Source organism: Crocuta crocuta, unplaced genomic scaffold, assembly GCF_008692635.1.
Source record: "Crocuta crocuta isolate KB4526 unplaced genomic scaffold, BGI_CrCroc_1.0 scaffold190, whole genome shotgun sequence".
Lineage (NCBI taxonomy): Eukaryota > Metazoa > Chordata > Mammalia > Carnivora > Hyaenidae > Crocuta > Crocuta crocuta.
In genome coordinates, this window is record NW_027527955.1 from 550,286 (window position 1) to 571,865 (window position 21,580).

General features: G+C 38.8%; 1 protein-coding gene across 1 annotated transcript in view; it reads left to right on the forward strand.

The window, feature by feature from the left end:
* The window catches only part of RXFP2 (relaxin family peptide receptor 2), a 46,404-nt gene that overhangs the window by 14,291 nt on the left and 10,533 nt on the right, over window positions 1–21,580 (forward strand). The window contains exons 6-14 of the mRNA XM_077752631.1: window positions 4,951–5,022; window positions 5,634–5,705; window positions 7,269–7,340; window positions 8,383–8,454; window positions 12,058–12,129; window positions 13,568–13,639; window positions 17,191–17,262; window positions 17,370–17,441; window positions 19,274–19,345. Coding sequence (XP_077608757.1) covers window positions 4,951–5,022; window positions 5,634–5,705; window positions 7,269–7,340; window positions 8,383–8,454; window positions 12,058–12,129; window positions 13,568–13,639; window positions 17,191–17,262; window positions 17,370–17,441; window positions 19,274–19,345 — 648 coding nt within the window. The remainder of the gene's footprint in view (window positions 1–4,950; window positions 5,023–5,633; window positions 5,706–7,268; window positions 7,341–8,382; window positions 8,455–12,057; window positions 12,130–13,567; window positions 13,640–17,190; window positions 17,263–17,369; window positions 17,442–19,273; window positions 19,346–21,580) is intronic.

Below are 21,580 nucleotides of genomic sequence, written 5' to 3' on the forward strand. Positions count from 1 at the left end.
AATAGGGATTAACCTTAATTGCCCAGATCAGCTGGAAAGTTCTCCAAGTAAATGTTTACTTCTACCTTGAGAAAACTTAGGTGTGACATCATTACCCAGCTGAAGCTCTCCTGATGCAAGGTGCTATTTGATGCTTTCTAGGCAAGTTAATTCTCCCAGAGGCTCAGAGAAAAAAGAATAGGAGACTCTCATCAATAAACATTCACTAAGTGTTTGTCATAGGCAAAGTACAGCACAGTTTCTTATATTTATGTTATCATCTTTTAAAGTTTACAAAAAATCCCAACATTTGGAATTCTCACTTGGACTTTGATCCCCATGATCTGCGAGGTGGGGGTGGACATTACCAGATCCTTTTAGGAATGAGGATATCTACCCTAGGGATTGTTTGCTCAAAGGCAACCAGCTGACAAGTTTAGATTTGACCTTAAAGCCAAACCTCTGACTGTGATCTTTTAGAAGCTTAACTGCATAGTCTAGTCTCAGAATATTGTTATTGTTGATGAAAATGACCACTAACCAAGCTTTGATTTGAAAATAACTCAAGGTCTTTACACTTGTTACTTAAATATCATAAAGCAGCTTATGATTTCAGCCATTCTTCCTTAAATCCAGTACCCCCACCTTCTTTCCTCCTACTCCTCAGTCACTCGTGCCACTCCTCTTCCAACCACCAGCCTCAGCCATGCACTTCTTTCCTGTCCTTCCACTCTTACCTTCTCCTTTCTTATTCTGCATTATAACAGCCCAAATAGCAATGTAGCAAAACCAGAATGATCCCCAGGGAAAGGTGCCTGGGGAAGGAAGAAATGGGTTCTTGGTAACATTTAGCAGGAAGGTAAAAGCTGACAAAACCACATGTTCATTAATTCTTTCAACAAATATTTGTTGATACCTGCCAGGCTCTGGGTACTAAGAATAGAGCAGTAAATAACACAGATGTTATTATCTTGAGGCACAATGGAGGAGAATGGGCAATAAAATAGAAAATACATAGATACTGATTAAAGCCATGGAGCAAAATAAGCCAGGAAGGGAAGGAGGGTGTGCTGAGGAGAATAAATTTCAAAGAATACATTCATAAATTTTGTTCTGTTATGTAACTCTACTACTGCCTAAGGTATCTTTAACATTCCCAATTTTTCTTAGACTTACCCCCATGAAACTGATCAGAACACTCCCAATCAGTTCTCTACATACTGTAAATACTTAAAGCTGGCTGTTATCACCCTGAATGTTCCACAAGTCTCTTCAAGCAGAATTCTCCCCCAAAGGATGTGGTTTCAAATCCGATCATCATTCTGGTGACACTAATCTGTATATGTTCACCTACATTTGCCTTTCATGTAGTATCTAGAACAAACATAATATTGTCACTGAGACATGGGCAGGGCTGAGCGGAAGAAAGCTAGCAAGACTCCCATTGTAAACTCTTTATGCTCCAAGCGTACATTTGATTTTTTTAGTGGCTATTTCATACTCTTAACTCTTAGTGATCATGCTTCTAAAATTCCCAATCCCATACCATAGGTGTTTCTGCAAAGTGATGGCTTCTCCATCCTGCATTTGTGCACTTGGCATTTGAGAGCTAGTTGTAGGTCCATAAGATCAGTTTCATCCTGTTAGATTCAGCTTCTTTTATCAGACTGTAAAGAACTTTTTGGAAAATTCAACATATTCTCTATGAATATGCTGAATATTCATATGAATATAAATATGAATGCAAGGAGGTCAGCATTATGCCATCTGAAAATTGGATGAAACATCTTTACCCAAATCATGGAGTAAAATATTGAAAAGGACAGTGCCAAATAGTCTTTCCAGAGCCTTCATCATCGTCCTTCAAACAATGTGTATTATTCTTTATTTTGTCCATAAGAACATCATAAAACCACTTGCTCAATGCATGGTAGACATATAAACAGTGTCAGCCACATGTTTGTGTTGGACTGATCAGCTTTTCAAAGACGAAAATCAACTTAGTCTGACATGATTTGTTTCTCATGAAATGCCCTGTTCACTTTCTCTTTGAGGTATTCACAGGCAGTTTCCTAAATAGCTTGTTCTGTGATTTTGCCCAGAACTAACATCAAGCTCATCTTACTACATATTGGAGTATATCCTAAGAGATCATTGAGTCTAATGTTGAGTGAGTCTGTGGTCTAGAATGTTCTAAATATTCAGCGCGTTGAGGTCATTTAGGCATCCAGAAGAATAAATTCATAAATCAAAATGGAATTTTAATTGCCAAATGAATAAATGTTGTTGAACATACCCGAACATTTTTACTATTGATCAGATTATTCATTTTAATAATCTTTTAAAATATGAAGCCTTTCATGAACATTGGGGTACATGTGCTCCTATGCATCAGCATTTCTGTATCCCTTGGGTAANAGCCTTTCTAATGTTGGGGGGAATAAATTTAAGATGACCTTTCAGAGAAATAAAATATACTTTAACAGTGACTATAATGCTTTGTCACCACTACCATGGAAACCAATAACAGCTCTCCTCATTGTGAGAAAAACCTTATATAAATTAGAAATTTCTTCTTAAAGATGGTTCTTGTTCAAAACAATCATTGGCAACGAAATATAATTCAAGGAGTCTGCCTGGCTCATGAATACAAAATGTTGCATTAAAAAACAGCCCATAAACATGCATGTCATTAAAGCATTTATTTGCTTTAGTTTCAGGTACATAAATTCCTGGCGTTTCTGCTTGAAAGTCCTGACAGCTGAAACAGCAGGAATTCATGAACCAGTAAGTTATTCTTAGAAAAGCCATTCAATGGAAAGTATATTAAATGGGCTCATATCTCAGCTCTGAATAAAAAGTGGACACCACTTGCCAAATTGTTATGTTTCCAAATTTCCCCTCATATTCACCAAGCTACTATTCTACAACAAAGAAAGGGACACTACAGTATCAAGTTAAAATCCAGTCTAAGTCTGAGACAGGCGATCTGGAGCTCTCGTTCTCTGTGGGGTGCCAGCAAGCTGAAGCCGAACAGAAGACTAGAGGCTTTTCATTATTTAAAGTGTTGGAGTCTTAACTCATGTCAGGGAAGGCAGATAGGCTGTACACATCCAGTGAGTCATGCAGATTGAAAGCACAAAGTCAAACTCACAATTTATGACTGTACCCATCTCTTCAAGATTGACAACATGTAGGTAAAATGTGCATTACACTTTTGAATTCATTATCTTTTTTAATGTTTATTTATTTATTTGGGGGGATAGAGAGAGACAGTGAGCATGTGCACAAGTGGGGGAGGGGCAGAGAATGAGGCAGAGAGAATCCCAAGCAGGCCCCACCCTGTCATCGCAGAGCCCTGTACAAGGCTCCATCTCCCTAATAGTGAGATCATGACCTGAGCTGAAACCAAGAGTCAGACACTTAACTGATGAGCCAAGAAAGCCCCCCTTGAATTTCTTATCTGGAATAAAATATAAATGACACTAGCTAGGTAGTAAACTTTACACTTAAGAGGAACTTTGATATACATATATTATAGCATTATATTATTTTTCTATTTTCACTTACTATTGTAACATAATTCATTACATTAATTTTATTTTATCACTTCAAGGGCTTTGAAATGTTAAAGCAGATATTGACCCATATAGATTCATTCTATTCATAGCAGAACTTTAAAACCCAATGACAATTTGTGCTACACTGGGGAGCATCTCCTCATAGATGCGGTGCAGGGGACAAGGTAGGGAATGACACGAGTTCTCCATGGATTTCAGGTTTACTTGGAGAGATGGAAACGGATGCTCTGTGTATCTTATGGAGGTAATGCATGTGGTCTGGAGTAGCAACTGTTTCCACTTGGGTGGTACACAGAAAAAATGATAATATATGTTCAACACTTGGGTTTGAACTTGGGATGAATGGGTTACTGATAACTGGGAGCTGATATTGGCTTTACCTAGCTACCTTGAAAGCTGAGGGCTCTGATATCCTGGCACTCCTATAATGGTTTCATGATTGAAAGGCTGGGAAGATTTGACAGGGCATAGTTATAATATAATAAATTCAGAGTACAGCCAGATGCCAAAGGAGTACGTGTTCTACTAATAGTTTTGCAGTGAAGTATCCTAACAATTAAGGAAGTGTTGTGTAAGATTTTAGGAACTGAATTAAATCAAAATAAGAGACAGGGAAGCCATTCAAAACACTATGTAGTCATTAGTCACTATTATTAGTGTGGATATTTCCTGCTCCTAAATACCTTTAGAAAATATGAATTCAAGGCTAACCTCCCATTGTATAATGAGCACAGGAAATGGAAATTATTTTACTTAGATACTCCCAATAGTGCTATTATTGAATCAATACTATATTGCTAAATTGCTTCAGGGGTTAAGTAAATCATGACCCTGTGAGCTGAAGTTGATGTACTAGCCCCAGCTCAACAGTGGATACCACTTGTGACCTTGAGTACCTCACTAAATCCCTTTGTGCTTCCCCTTGCTTGGCATCTCAAAATAGAAACGGATAAGACTTGCCCTCTCCTTTTTTCATGGGAATAGAATGAAGAGAAATGGAGAGTTAAAGGTAGAACTCTGTGCTGAAAGAATAAAGCTCAGCAGGTAGAGACTGGCTGGTTCACATGGTGAACATCACCTGCAAGTCAGAATAAAAAAAACTGCAACACAAGACCCCTTCCCTCCTCAAACTCATCACATGGGAGCTCAGCAGTGCAAACCAGAGATGCCCAAATCTCACTGCATGGTTGCCAATGGGACAAAAATGTTGGCTAGCTTCACAGCCAACTCATGAGCAATGCCACTACTACCCAACATAAGAATAGGACTTGGGACTTCATAAGCCAGTTTCACAAACTGTCCTTAGTTGAATAAAGTGGAGACCATGTTCCACAACTGGATAAAGTACCTATACCATAATCACATGGCTCTTCTATCTTATTCCTACCAGATTTCTTCAGCATAATTGTATAACACACATATCACGGAAAGCATTTTTTGGATTACATAACCTGCAAATATTGTGAGTAACTTCTTTATAATTATATTATGAGTACAATTTTAAGTAAAGATTAAAAGAGTAGAAATGGCGCTTTTTAAGGGCTTGACTTGGCTGTAGCAAAATAGGAGAAATAAGTTATCAGAATGCACTTAGATGAGTTATTAACCTAAAGAATTATTAAAAGATTCCTAGTTTTACCAGATGACAGAAACAAAGGCTCTCCTAACCCTTATCTTCTCAAGTTTGGGTCATTTCCACAATATTTTAGCATTTTATTTTTTCTAACCCTTGCTAACTTACCTATATATTTTCTTAAAACACATCCCAGTCTACTAGGGATGTGACCAAAAAGGACAAAAGCAAAACTCGCCTACTCTTAGCAAAATATAATATCTCAACACATTATTTTTGGCAAGTTTGTGGTCCTGGCCCTGATGTCATATACACTAGGCTTGTGGTTATCTCTATCTCCTGGTTGTTCCTTGATTTCTCCCCATCTTCTTATCCAGTTGAGTGCTTTCAGTAACAGATGTCCTTACTCCGTAATCATCGTCAGAGGCTCATATTCTGATTATATGTGACTAAAATGAACTATTGAGTTTGCCTAATTGACTTGCTTATGCTATTTATAGATATCTCAGCCACAACTGTATTACAACTCTCAGACCCGGAGTATTCAAAGACTTACATCAGCTAACTTGGCTGTAAGTATTCTAGCTTTTTCTTCAGAAGATCAGTCTTGATGATATACATCAATGCTTATAGTTTCCATCTATTTATGTGTCTTGTTTATTATACTCATTTTTCTGATTGTCACATAATCTGGAGCACATTACCCAAGCAATTCAGATAATGGCATGCCAAATGGTAGCTGTGTGCAAAGGAATCTGTGCCATGCTTTTTTCAGGTGGCTTTCTGAGCCATCTGTCCATCCAGTGTTTATCTATTCCAGCATTTTCAACCTCAGCTCTATTGGCATTTCATCTAGATAATTCTTTGATAAAGGGGATGTTCCTTCGTATTTGGAGATGTTTAGCATCATCTGTGGTCTCTAACCCACTAGATGCCAGTAGTCCCAATTCCCAGAGGTGTGACAACCAAAGATGTCTCCAGACATTCCCAAATGTCCCCTGGTGGAAAACTGACCTCTGTTGAAAACCACTGACTTTGAAAGTAAGCAAGTTAGGGACCTTTTAGTTTTCCAAAACATTCATAGAAAAGTCTGAAGATACGGTAGCTTGTGGTGTTTCATCACTTTCCTGGCCAAGCCACCAGCTCTATCCTGAGGAGTCTCACATCAGATATTTGTGTTCTCATCAGAAAAATGAACATCAGTCAGTTAGAAGACTGTTTCAGTCAGCCCATTTCTGTAGGTCAGATGGGCCTAGTGGAAAAAGCCAGAACTTCATCTTTATCCAGATCCTGTGTATGCTATGGGCCTCTGCTAATGTTCCAGGCAACTTTCTTAATCTTCCTATGCTGTTTTTTTTTCTTCATCTGTAAACTATAATCACAGTTCCTTTTTAAGAGTGATGTTGTGGGGATTAAATCACAAGGCATATATAAACTGACACGCAGAGCACTTGGAATATTGTAGGTGTTTAATGTCACTTCCTTCTCCAAATCCTACTCTCAAGAGCCTCTGAGAGTAAGAGGAAATGGTACATGGCTGCAAAGGCAACAAGAGGAAAGAAGGCATATTTCTCTTTAGTCTACTTCTTTCTAGGAAAACACCATATATGGTTAGAAATGGTTATTTGAATATACTAATATTTTCATTTCATCCTGAAAGCTCCTAATGAGTTTCTTTGTACAGAACTTATAAATGCATCATTTAAACACCATGAGACCAAAGAACAATTTGTGAGTTCCTATGAATTTTTTTTCATCCACTCTTCATTCAGTCAATCAGTAGGTCAAAGCATTTACGGAGCCTGTATTCAGCCAATTAATAATTCAGCTTATGCTGGACTCAGGTATCCAGAGGGGAATTATCTATCTCTGATCTTTAAGTCCAGCGAGAGGTGGATGCATTCAGAGAAAACAATCAGGATGGAGCCCTCATAAGGGCTGGGGCAGGAGTGGTGGAAATTTGGAGAAAGAGCTAGGAAGGACTCTTAGGGAAGAGGACGAGGAGCCCAGTGTGGACGGGCAGGAAGGAGGAGAGCAGGTATTGGGGAGGCAGGATTGGTGTGGGCCTTTTGTTGTTTCCTGGTTTCATTTCACAAAGGTCTCTAATGTTGGGAATGTTTGTGATATTTTTTCAGAATTCTAGATGACAATCCAATAACCAGAATTTCCCAGCGGTTGTTTACTGGACTAAAGTCCTTGTTTTTCCTGTAAGTGTTCATCTACCCTTTAATACATCCGTCTATAAATTGCAATGACATCTAACACTAGCTTACAAAATGAGCTTTAAAAAACTCAAGACTGTTAACATTTTTATTAGTCAAAACCTTTCCTGTACGTCCAGCCACAGTTACTGTTGTGACTTCCTAGCCTTGGCTCATGGTATGTTTTAAGCCTACTGGTTGATCTCTTTTTGATTTCCTTGAATTTCCTTTTATCCTAAGACATGTTTTACTTGCAGTGGCTGGCCGAAGAGAGTATTTGTTTTTATCTCCTAACTACACTTAAATCTATCAGAATCTCCTGGGAGTTCAGCTTAGACTACATTTTTAACAGAGGGAAATGTGCCTTTGCCCTGCAAGAGTCTCTAAACATTCCAAAACCTTCATCCCACCGATAGAACTGTTCTCGTAATTACATTCTCACTGTTTATTAATACGCTGGAATGATTTATCAGCAGGGGATTATTATGTTCCTTTATAGTTCATCGTATAGCATCATCATTTTTCCATTTGTCAAAAGGGACCACAATATCATAAATTAATTGTGTACCTTAACATGTTGATGGGTTGTTTTCTTTCCCCCAGTGCCCCCTGCTGTCACTTCTTAGACTTAATGCAGTTTCTGATGTGACCCCTTAATACTGTAAATGATTTATGTTTCCCTTAAGAAAAGACTTTGGATGTAGGATGCTGGAAATGATTGCAAATTTGAAGTTTACAAGGAAAATTACCATGAACTTTAAAATTATTACTTAATACATACTTTTGTTTCATTTCATAAAATTAAATTATATAATATTTATTCCCAGGTTATATATCATACTTTTGCACTCAGTTTCTTTGACATGTGTTTTCTAATCTATGCCATACATATATGTAGAGACCATTTTGAAGACATAGTCATGTTTACATTATTTGTCCTGCTATATATTTATTTTAGCCTGAGTTTCCAAATTGTGGAAATAGTAAAAATGCTGTTCTTAAAGTGGCATATCATTTTGTTTCTAATTAATATCTTCCTTGTGTAAAGGTCTATGGTTAATAACTACTTAGAAGCCCTCCCCAAACAGATGTGTGCCCAAATGCCTCGACTCAACTGGATGTGAGTATGCATTTAGGAGCTAATTTGTTCTTAAGGAAGCTAGCCCTAAAGTTAATTCATGATTACATAAAAAGCCCATTGGTGATCTTTCCAAAGAAAGAAATCTGATTATGTTACTTCCTGGTTTAAAAATCTTTTGAAGGGTGCCTGGGTGGCTCAATCAGTTAAGCATCTGACTTCAGCTCAGGTCATGATCTCACAGTTTGTGGGTTTGAGACCCATGTCAGGCTCTGTGCTGACAGCTTGGAGCCTGGAGCTTGCTTCAAATTATGTGTCTCCCTCTATCTCTGCCCCTCCCCTGCTCACTTGCTGTCTCTTTCTCAAAAATAAACATTTAAAAAGTAAATTAAATTAATTAAAAAATAAAAACCTTTTGAGAATTCCTATGGGTGTGCAAGTTAAGTTCATACTTGCCCCTTGAGCACCCTAGATCCCCCATTTCTATCCCTTCCTCCACCTAGATGACTACCCTGCTCCTCCTATGTGCCTTCTTTCCAGATGCACCAAAGTGCTATAATCTGTGTGCAATATCTGAGCACATATTTTTCCTTCAATTAGAAAGGTCTTGCTCCTTTATTCTTTTGGTTAAATTCTGCAATTTCCTTCAAAAGTCAGCAGAAACATCCCCTCCAGGAAGCCATCACACCAGCCAATTTCATTGACCGCCTCTGTGACTCCCTTACACTCAGGACAGGCTTCCACAATGCCACCCATTCCCTACACATCTATCTTGGTTCTACTATCACACAGGTTTACTTGTGTGTCCCCAACCATTCCGTAAATTCTATGAGGGCAGAAACCCACCTTGTGATTTACACCCCAGCATTTGTACAACAACCAGCACATTAATAACTGCTCAACAAACCTTTGTGAAATTAAAGTGCTAAACCATGTCTACTCCTTGTTAGCTCTTAACCAATACTTGTTTAAAACATTTACTCAAGGTACTTCATGGCTTCACCACCACTACTCACCATTCCTTGTCACCTTCATCTTCACGGTCTCCTAAGACAGGCAGGATTGTTGCACACAGTGATTTCTTCCCCTGTAAAATCCTGACTGTTCTGTCCTGCAGAACTCTTCTCATTGTCAAACCAGGGGACTCAATATCTCAGAGGATAAAATATTAGCACCTCAGCTTTTGATCCTTTCTGAGCTAGTCTCACAATTACTTTTTACAACTATCAGGGGTCCTTAGGTTTATACAGACTTGTATTTATTTATATATCTTCTAAGGCAATAGGGGTCTCATGTAAATGTCCCACTCCTGAAATGGAAATAATGATCTGAAAAACATGAGACTCATACTTGTTAAGAATAGGTGGGGGAAAAAACTTAGAAAAGACAAGAGTATATTTGCACAATGAGAAGAAAACAGGAAAGAGAGAAGGTAGCAGAGAAAGATGAGGGCCCGAACCTGCCTCTCCTCCAATGGGCATTAGCAACCAGGAGGAGATCGGGAACCAGCATCAAAGCTGGGGTTTCTGGTATACTCATGGTCACTGGAGGCTTCCTCAAACAAGAGGGAAAAGATAGACACCCGGTGAAAATATCATTAGTAAGATTGTCTGATCACACATGGGAGAGTGCCTTTAAACCAAGAGGACAGAATTAGGAGGTCAGACCTCCAAAAAATCCTTACAGGAAGGAAAACCAACCCCCTGGACAGGCCTCTGCTCCCTCACTTGACATCAGTAGGGCTGTTGCTCTCAAGTCCTTACTGATATACTTGTAAATTGCAGAACTATTTGTCCCCACTCCATTCAGCAATATTTGGGCTTTTAAGAGAGTACAGTGTTTATTATTTTAACCACAGTATTTTCAGGGTAAAAAAAATACCTACAAGTTTTTGTAAATTCCTACAAGACCATCTGGATGGATATAAAACAAGATTTAAAAGGAAATAACAAACGATTGGTGATTTTAGTGTTAGCGTGAGAAATGTTCAGAGGCAGCAAAATAGCTATTGTCATATATGGGGAAGATTGTAAGAAGCGGATTATAAAAAGAAGTTACGAGACTCGGCAGGAAAGTCTTCTCTTTCTCACTCCTTGGCGCTGCTGGAAGCGGTGGCGTCAGAGCATTCCTGAGGAGGTCCCTGATCACATAGGATGCTGCTGTCATAAGGAATCACTGGCAGAAGGCCACAGCTCCGCCATGCTTCTCAAGCAACATGAGGGCTTGATAGGACCTGGGTCTTTTTTTTTTTTTTTTTTTTTTGCAGTGATGTGGATGGAGCTAGAGAGTATAATGCTGAGTGAACTAAGTCAGTTAGAGAAAGACACATACCATATGATCTCACTTCTATGCAGAATTTAAGAAACAAAACAAATGTGCAAAGTAAAAAAAAAGAGAGAGAAAGAGACAAGCCAAGAAACAGACTCTTATCTTTAGAAAACAAACTGATAGTTACCAGAGTGGAGGTGGATGAGGGGGAGGGGTTAAAAAGGTGAAGGGGACTAAGGAGGGCAATGGTGAAGAGCACCAGGTGTTGTATGGAAGTGCTGACTCACTATAGTGCACACCTGAAACTAATACAACACTATTAACTATACTAAAATGAAAAGACCTCAGTCCTAGAGTAGGAAGAGGATGGAGTCAGAGAATCTGCATTTCTAAGAAGTTCTGGGGTGACACTGAGGGCTGTCCCAGGCACCTTGGAGCAGTGCTACAGTCAGCATCAGGGTCTCAGAGCCATAGTAGAAAGAGCGGTTGCTTTCATCACCCAGATGGGTACATATTCCTAACTCTGGGATTTAGCATTGAGAAGATAATTTTGCCTGAGTTTCTCCTTTACCAAAATAGAGACAAAAGTATTTACTTGCTGTCAAGGGAATGCGAGAGTGTAAGGACCTATGATGCATGGTTTAGTGCCTAGGCTTTAGATAGAGACAGATCTGAGTTAGAAGGTCAATTCTACTACTTCCCAGCTGTGTGGCCAGAAATTAAGTGAATTCCCAACAGCCTCACTTTCCTCATATGTTAAATGGGGGTGGAAGGGAAGGGGGATAATACCAACTTTGCAAGAGCACCGTTATGCACTCAGACCAATATCTGACACTGTAAAAGTCTAATAAATGGCAGTTATGACTATTATGGTGGCAATATTATAATTAATAACATGGTATCTAGCACACTCACTAAATGTTGGGCTGCTCTTTCCTTCAATTTTATTAAGTTCTAACATTAATTGAAAGGGGAAAAGAAGCATAATATTAATTATATTAACCTTGTAGTAATTAGGAAGAAAGCATAAACATTGAAACGAGGTAAAAAATAAAGCTTAGGGACACCTGGGGGCTCAGGCAGTTAAGCATCCGACTTCAGCTCAGGTCATGATCTCACAGTCCATGGGTTCAGCCCTGCATGGGACTCTGTGCTGACAGCTCAGAGCCTGGAGCCTGCTTCAGATTCTGTGTCTCCCTCTCTCTTTGCCCCTCCTCTGCTCATGATCTGTCTCTCTCCATCTCTCAAAAATGAATAAACGTTAAAAAAGAATATTTTTAATAAAGTTCAGAACTGTTATAACCACAAAAAGTGCCTCTGGATATGTAATGTGTGCAAAAACATTAACAGTATTCACCCCCCCCCCATGCGTTTTAGGAATTTGGAAGGCAATGGAATAAAATATCTTACGAATTCCACCTTTCTGTCATGCAATTCACTCACAGTGCTGTAAGTATACGATGGAAATTGGTAAATGAGGGGAAGCCCAATAGATTTGGAAGTCAAGAGAAAACACTGACAAGGAATGTTTTATTTACAGCCTCGGTCTGGAGCTACAGCCCTAGAAAATGCACACATGGATGGATTGGTTTTGATGGTGGGGCCAAGCCTTCAGCCAGGCTTCCCAGTAGTTAGATCTCCAGCTGCTCCCTTTCTAGCTGAGGGCAATTGTTATTTCATTGCATCCTCTCAGATGAGCTGAGCTGGTGTATAACCCCATGACAACTAAGGAAGTGAGATCATGTGTGAGAAAATGCTTAGCTCTAGAGTAATTAGTGGTTACTGCCAGTGACACTTATCCCTTGATGTCTCTCACTCTCTCTAAAGAAAAAAATAGTTTTACTTTTAAGGAAAGAATATCTAATGTATTCTGATTTGCCAAAGATTCTGACTGGTGATTCTGATTGCTGATTGTGTTTTTTATCGGGGGGTGGTACATGTGGGCTGGTTATGCCACATTTGCATTGCTAAAAAAAAGAATTTTGCTTTTGTTTTAACCAACAGTTTTCCACAGGTAGTAAGCAGTTAGTAATGTTTGATGGTTGCACAGGAGGTTGGAAAAGAAAAATTGGAGTATATACATTTGTAGTAGTCTAACCACTGCTTTTTTCAACAAACTAAGAGATAGGGTTATTGCCAGGCTACATAGTTATCAGTCAGATTACAGACAAGCATATTTAATGAGAAAAGAGGGGCTATCCCACTCAGAGGATGCAAATAGTTTATTCTTTTTCTCATGGATAATGAGAGAGAACACTGGCAAACCCTCTGGCAAACTGGCAAACTCACTGACACTTTCTATTTTATAGCCCAGCGTGGCTTTTGAGTTACGGTCATACTCATGAGCTCACCTCTGTCAGACAGTTAGCTGCCACCCCCTGCCCCCTTTTTACCTTAGGTCTTGGAGAATTCCATTTCTAGACAAAGGAAATGTAAATCCACTGCCCCCCCCAAATTTAAAATCCATCTGTGGCCCCAGAAGCTGTGATGGGATTGGTTCAAGCTCTGTTCTTTCTGGCCTTCCCCTAAGGACTGTGCCTTACACAAGGATTCTCTCAAAACCTGCTCTATTAACAGGGTTGAAATCTGACATTAACATGTGTGTTGGGAAATAAACACTTTCTGAAATAATCAGAATCCAAACAAAATGCAGCCTTATAGACCACACTCAGCACCTCAAATTACCTCTGGCTAGCATTTCCTGGAAAGAACATGTGGACGCCCTCGCTGAGAAACTCCCGCCTTGTGTTCCACACCAGAACACACCTCACTTTGAGACTTCAGAGGAGGCCTTAAGAAATTACATGTGGATCAATGGCATCTCCCAATGAGAACTGATTCTTACAGCAGACAAACCAACAGTGCTGACTCTCACCATGTCTTACAGGTTTCTGCCTAGAAATCAAATTGATTTTGTTCCAGAGAAGACATTTTCTTCATTAAAAAATTTAGGAGAACTGTAAGTAGCATTGTCTACTAGGAAAATAGGATTGCTTCTTCCAAGATTATAAATTTAAATGACCAGTGAGCCTTCTTTTTCGCTAGTGGCAATCAAATCCTGCAGACTCCTGGATATTCAAAATCAATTAAGAAAACCAACATTATCCTAAAGTCAAAAGCAAATTAAAATTCAACAGTGGGCTTAATATGGATTTAGTCTACTTGAATTTCTCTGCCTATTTTCTTTGGGTGATTTCATATGTGTGTGTGTGTGTGTGTGTGTGTGTGTGTTTTGGAGCAAATGAGTTTTCTATAACTCCTCAAACTCAAGGATCATTATCTCTAATGGCTGGAGTATAGTAAATTCTCAGTAAATGCTTGCTGAATGAATGGGCGACTGAAATAATATTAATCACGACTGAACAAAGGAACAAAGATGCTTATTATCCCTTGAGAAATTATGACTTCTAGAGCAGATGAAGTGAGTACAAATGTCTAGAATGATAAGGATTATTGAAAAATGTGCAGAGGGATCATGTAACTTTTTCTGTTCAAATATATATGTTTTGTAGTGCTAAAACTTTTAAAAGCATCTGTCTTGCTATTAATTCATTGCTACCCACATAATTGTTATCATTGGAAGTTAAAACTAAGTCTGTTATATTATAAATAGTGGCGATTAGGGTACAGATCTCCTCCTCCTGATCTGAAACCTAAAAATGGAAACTAATCTCTTAATTAACCTCTTTCCCATTCTTTATACCTTGCTTTATAAGACAGAAAGGACGGAGGAAAAGAACTCAGTAAGAGTAATCTGAAAAAACTAATTCATGGATAATTAAGATAATTCAATCTCATGCATAAGTATCACAAACCAAATCCACATATATTTTCTAAGTGCCTAGCGCGTGAAAGACACTGCAATAGAACTAAAAATATTGTTCATATTCTATGGCAAAAAGTGAAAGACAGCTTGCTCAGAATTGTTCACTCATTCTTCACGGCAGCATTCCTGATGAGGCATTAGGGGTCTGATAGGGATTTGAGTTACAGGGTGGAGGAGGTTAACAGCCCAGGACAAACAGGAACATGTTTTAGGTACAAACTTAAGAAAATAGTGGTAAGGAGTGCATATTTTGAAAACTATTCGAATCCTCCTTTTATCCTATGCTTTGGCAGAGCTATCCACACCCCTGCCCCCTAAAGGGCCCAGTTAAGAGACATTAGCTTCCTTTTTAAAAGACCACCAATAATTCATTCCAATCCACTAATCAGCAGTAAGGGAAAAGAAATTCAGAAGTTTATAGAATTAACTGGAACAAGGTACTTTTAACTCCTCAGTTTACAAAAATGTTAGATAATTTTGCTGTGCCCTCATGACAACAAACTCAGCCTGGAGAAGAATCAAACAGACTTAGGTGAGGCCACTGAAGTCCTTTCCCTTACAAGACTGTACTTTGTTTTTCAATAACGCTTAGCAGAATGCTTTCTAGCTGTACAAGACATCATCATCTTGCTGTTTGGTCACACTTCCTCTGACCCATGCATACCATGGCTTTCCTTCTGCACTGTGACCCTGTGTGCTCTACTTACCTGCAGTTCCTCAGATCAGAATTTCCAGCTGGCGAGATGAGTACACTTGGGTATCATGACGGTACCTCAAAAGCAATCTCTTACAATTAATTTATAGATGCCAGCTTCCTCCCTTGAACTTGCCATCTTAGTGGTATCAACATCCTTCGCTATTTCCTTTCCTTCCAACTCTCATTATGCTTCATGTCCTACCAGACTGTGAGCCTGTCCATGCTCCACTTAAGCCCTCATCTTTCACCTGGTCCAAGGTCAAAGCCACCTGCCTGGTCTCCATCCTTTTACTCTCTGACTTTTCATGCTTCTGACAGAACTATCTTCCCATAATGCAGAGCATAGTTTGCCCCTGTCTTGCTTCATATTCTCACGCCTTGTTGCCAGCTCTCAATGTTAATGTTCAGAAGAATCATAAGGGATACTGACTTTAAATGCATGTTACCAGTCTCTCTTCCAGAGATTCTGAAGTGATAGTTCTGCTGGAGTAGGCACCAAGAGAGTTCTTGAGTGGGCATCAAGGAATTATAAGCATCCTCCTTGGTTCTGATGCCTGGACTATGCTCTAAGAAGTACTGCCTTGGAATGTATTCATGGGTCTTCCATTTTGTCTCCATGCTCATTTCCAGGCTCACTTCCTCTACATTTCCCCATACTTTCCATCCTCCACCCATGCTGGGCCATTTACCAATTCCAGAAGATGTCATTGAATTCCAAGTCTCTGATTCTCTGATTATGCTTAACCCTCACTTGAAAAGCTGACCTTCTATTCCACGTATGAAAATCATAAATCTTTGTTCACAAAGTTCCTAATTTCCAACTCTTTTCTCTGTTTTTCTGTTTTTTTGTTTTGTTTTGTTTTCTTGGGATTTTTTGGTCAGTACATCTGTAATAGCCCTTGCTTCATTCCTTCCTTGTTTTATAATCTAGTTGTTTATCCTAATTGTAAGCTTTGTTACAAAGAGATCTGGGGTGCCTGGGTGGCTTAGTCAGTTAAGCGTCTGACTTCAGCTCAGGTCATGATCATGGGTTCGAGCCCTGTGTCGGACTCTGTGCTGACAGCTAGCTCAGAGCCTGGAGCTTGCTTCAGATTCTGTGTCTCCCTCTCTCTCTGACCCTCCCATGCTCATGCTGTCTCTCTCTCAGAAATTAAAAAGAAAAAAGAGAGGGAAATCTAAGTCTTAGTTATTTGTAACTTCCACATATCCATTCATCAGCAGCTCCAATGCATCAAAAATAGAAAAAAAATATTTTGTTTGACTCTTAAGCAATGGAATGTCTGTTTCACTTTTTAATACCTTCTCTGGTTCAGAAGCATATTTTAAACTCTTAAAGATTCCCGATTCCTCCTGATCCTAGATATCCTTTTCTAGATTATCTAGATACACCTCATTATGGTTCCTCATGGATTGTACAATACTATGATATTTCATTCTAAAATTTTAATTTCTTTAAAAAATAGTACCATATCAAAATAGATTTGAAATGCACGAAAGTATCCATTCAAAATTATCTGGGAGGACAACATGTGGCCAATACAGTCTTATTTGGAATGCAAAGTAAGTAAAGGCAAAGGTCTTGGCCTTAGAAAGCTTGTAATAGAGTTGGATAAACAAGATATCACATGCTTGAACCAAGTAGGAATCACAAAAGCAAACGAATGATTGCAGTGTACAAAGAGTATCTGAAACAGAGGAAATTAATCAAAGTAGATACTGAAGCCATGTTGGGAATGTGTTGGAGAGTCACTGAGAGGAAATTCCAGACAGGAACTGGATGAGCAAAATGTCACGCATCTGAAATGATGAAAAACATATCCATTTGGCTGACTCACGCAGCCCTGTTTTGTAACAAGTTATCTATCAGGTTGGGTAAATTGGACCATATTTTCTATTACGTCAAATGGGATGATGATAATTGTGGGGAGTAATACCCATGTCATTTATTTCCAATGTAATTGCTTTGGGTTTTCACTGTCATCAACAGGGACCTGTCTAGCAATATGATAATGGAGCTACCAGCCCACATTTTTAAAGATCTGAAGCTTCTACAGAAACTGTAAGTACTTCTTCCCACCATCATCAGATTTAAATGGCAACACCTTGAGCTTTCAAACTAATAACATCCTGATGCTTCTTTCCTTCCTCTTTCTAATGGTACAAAAGGAATCTGTCGTCCAATCCTCTTTTGTATCTCCACAAGAACCAGTTTGAAAGTCTTAAACAACTTCAGTCTCTGTAAGTGAAATATAACAGTATATTGATTATCATTTTAGTGGATGTATTTTACTAAGAAGCACATTTTTAAAAAATGGGTATTTTATATACAGAGAGCTCTTACTTTGAGCACCTATCATCAGACAGTTGTGAATATCATTGTTACCATCAAATGACAAGCCACTTTTACCATTTAATATGTTGTAAAGGCCATTTCTGTGTCGGAAGCTGCACATACCAGGTTCATATGGAAAAATCTCATCCTACAATTTTCCTAAAGAATTGCATTTTCAGTAGTTTGGTTACTGAACTGTTGGCAAAACGCAAATTATGTAAGACTTGCCTGCTTTTTCCTTTCCCCTTTGCTACAACAATCTACCTGACATTGGTCTACAGTGTATGCTTTTTATATTTCTATCAGTAAAGAAAAAAATATCCTACCAATATGAACATTCAGACATTTAATGTTCCTTAGTATTTTAAAATTTCAAACATATTAGTGTCAAAAACTCTGCCAGTTCTCCTTTGAACTTCCTCATCCCTTTTCTATGAATAGCCATTGTTGGTTAAAGTTTGTTTTTATACAGAGGACATATGCATTACCTGATGTCAGCCTAAAGCCTTTTTTTCATTCAATTCTAGAGTCTAATTCTTAATATCATTTTTTCTTCTTGCTAAATCTTAATGCCAGATTTAGGTTTTCTTTCAACAGGCATTAGTGAGAATCCACTGATGAAAAAAGACTTTTCTCATTTTTTTTTGAGATTCATTCACACATTTATTTAACAAACATTTGCCAGCCATCAACTTATCTGTACCACTGTGTTAGACATCCAAGACATAGTGATCTCTTTTGGAAACTATTGGCTATTGATCAAATAATCAAATAATCCATGTAGAGCTAAAACTGTAGTAAGTCCAGGAGAACCAGAGAGCAAAAGAAAGAAGAGGAAAACAAATCCTTTAAAAAGGACTCAAGAATTTCCTGTAGCATGGGCCCTGTGATGATTCTGGAGTATAATTGCTTCACCAGGTTTCATTTTTGACTGCCAATGAAAAGGCAGTTCTTTTATGAAGGACTCAATGGATAAAGAAAACCTAGAACCATGTCAAGAAGTCCCTACTCAGATCAATAAAAAAACTGAGTGAGAATCAAGCAGCTTTCAAAATAAACATTAAAAGTCTTTTTAGATTTTTCTCTCTCCATCTGTTTCCTGAGAACATGGCAGATTCCCTTAATTCATGCCATCCTAAAGAGTCTTCAGAGAATCCGTATTTGAAGAAGCTTCTGGATAAATGAGGAGTATAGGGTTCCCACTGGAGTTCTCTGAGGACATCTCATAGTGTCTGGGAAGGAAAGGCATATGCTTCCCACTACTATCTTAGGAACGCTTGTTATGAGTTGGAGCTCTGCTCCACCAGAAGGACCCATAAGCCTGGAAGAAACAACTGCATTTGAATCCAGGTTCTCATGAAACTCGTTTCAGTGATGATCTCAGGTGGGAAATATCAGCTCCTGTCAAACCCTCCAAAACTCACACGATGTGGTATATAAAATCAAACTATGCAGCCAATTTCATGATCACACAAATCACCATCGCTGTTTTTAAATCAAAGAAATACACGAAAATGTCCTATTAGAATTAATTCTGCATTTGAAGTGACAAAATCAGCCCCAATTTACAGAAGGCCTAAATAGAAATAGCAATCTTCTAAGATAGATTACTATAAAATTTTCATGCTAATTTGAATTGATAACAAGACTTTGAAGCACGACATTTAGGATATGACAAAATGCAATTATTAATAAGTTAAGCCCTAAAAACATGATATCTATTGTGCATATTTTCCAGAGACCTGGAAAGGATAGAGATTCCAAATATAAATGCACAGATGTTTCAACCCATGACGAACCTTTCTCACATGTATGTATGTATGACAGAATGGAGAAGTAAGCATGGTGAAATATTGCAGATGTTCTAGTGTAAACTGTCTAATGTATCACTGCAATGTGTTTTTATGCAAGAAAAGTCTTTTTATTGAGAACTTTTTAATTTTGTCACCTTTGGTCCCTGTCAAATAGAGTTCAATATTATGATGTGCCGACATGAATGACACTTCTCCCTGGAAACACGCTGTTTATCCAATTGAGGTCCAATAAGAGATCAGGGTACCAGAATGCCACACATTACACAAGATGAAGTCACTGGCTAAATGGTACTCAGGAGACCTGGAAACATTAATTCACCTCACATGAATGAGCAGTCGGCTGCTCTAAGATTTGAGCCCTTAGGAAGAAAGGTGCTATATAAATTCCAGGTGTTGTTACTGTTACTAAGTGCACTACAAAATGGAGGTAATTAATCTTTATAGTAGTTTTTGATAAGTCACTTTAATATATTTGGCTAAAGTGCACTGTGTAAGTTGTGTTAATATATGTGTTTATGACATGATCATTTCTTTATCAACTGTATAATCTATGTGTTCATGATTTCAAAAATTAACCATTGTTATCCACAACAATAGGGAGAATTCGATGTAAGATTACAAGTTGGGTGCAGCAATGGATGAAATGGTTGGTGTGAAGGTGCTCTTTTGGGAGAACATTTTGTTTATGTCTCTGCAGTAGGTGTGATTACTAAAAGACAAGTATTTGATGCATATCCACATGGCTTTCATAATTTCTCTTTCTGTGGCACCAGTAGATAAATATTTAATGAGGCTATCATTTCCTTGTTGCAGGCAGAATGTGAGGTCTTTTTAGAATAGAGAAATTCACCCTGTTTCGAATGTGCTGGAGAAGCTGCCGCTTAAATTATGTACTTCAGCTTGAGGTCAAGATGGACCCAACAGTTAACAGAAAATGTATTAAGTTAGTTGCTTCTCTATTAGGTGATCTATTCTTCTTTCACCTTTCTTGTCCACCATTTATTGAAATGCATCCACCTCAAACCCCTATCTTCCAACCCTTCCAGCTAGTGCCTTGGTCACAGCAAAAGAGAGGTTGAATGACCAAGACCCTAGCTGGCTCTATCTGAAGGCAGCAGACATGATGCAATCTCCTTTAAGACTAAGAGGTCAAGTCAAGTGTGTGCCAGGGACTCCAGGAAAGGAAAAGATAAAAAGAGAATTATACATCAAGCTCCTTTAATCAGATAGATGATTTCAGGAAGCTGGACTCAGCTACTTGAGGTCAGTGATTGCCTCCTATTTCTCTACCTGACAAACCCAGAACTAAATTATCCACCAATCACTTGTTCATCTAGGAAGTATTTGTTGAGTGCTTCCCATGTGTCATGCACTGTTCTAGATCTGAGATCACAGGGATGAACAAGAGAGAGAAGTGTCTGCCCCATGGAGCTTCCGTTTAGCTTTGAGAAACAGAAAGTGAACAAATAAATAGTTAATAAACACTGTGAAAAAAAAGTGTAGCAAGATGAAGGGACAGAGAGAGGATGTGGATGGTTCACATAGAAGTCAGAGAGATGTGACACCAGAATGAAGGGAGGGAGCCAGGCCTGGCAATATCTGGGGAAAGAATCTTCCAGGCAGAGGGAACAGCAAAAGCACTGCAGTGAGAAGGGGGTGAGCCTGGCTTGCCTGAGTCTGGGAAGAAAGACAGTGTGCCCGGGTGAAACTAGCAATGAAGGGAAGGAGGCGAGGTGGATCTGGGCAGCCAGTCTCAAGGGGCCTTGAGACCATAACAAAGTAAAGCTTTATTTAACTTGCTGGTCTGGAAATTGAATGGAGAGAGAGTTAAAAAAAAAAAAGAATTAGACAAAAAGAAATAAACTAAAAGAGGTGGTACAAGAAAACAAAAATGGAATGAGTTTTATGGGGGGAGCCTAAATACACAGGTTTAGGGGGTGGCAATAAGCCAAGTGACTTCTGAATTCAATCACACGAAGCTTCCACACACCTCGGTCATAAATACATTGGTCACAAACAAACCTATATTTTCGTCTAGAAACTGTATAAGCCCTTTAAGGCTCTGGTGAGAAGTCCGCTTCCTCTCCTAGCTCCCGTGACTGAGGTTTCCTAGTCTCAGAAACACTCCCTTCCTGCCAGGGTCAGGGGAAAGGAGGCTGGGTAAGTGAGTGTACTTAAACTGAGTACTAGGCAGGAATGTTTTCAGTGAGGTCCTTTACATCCCAAACCCT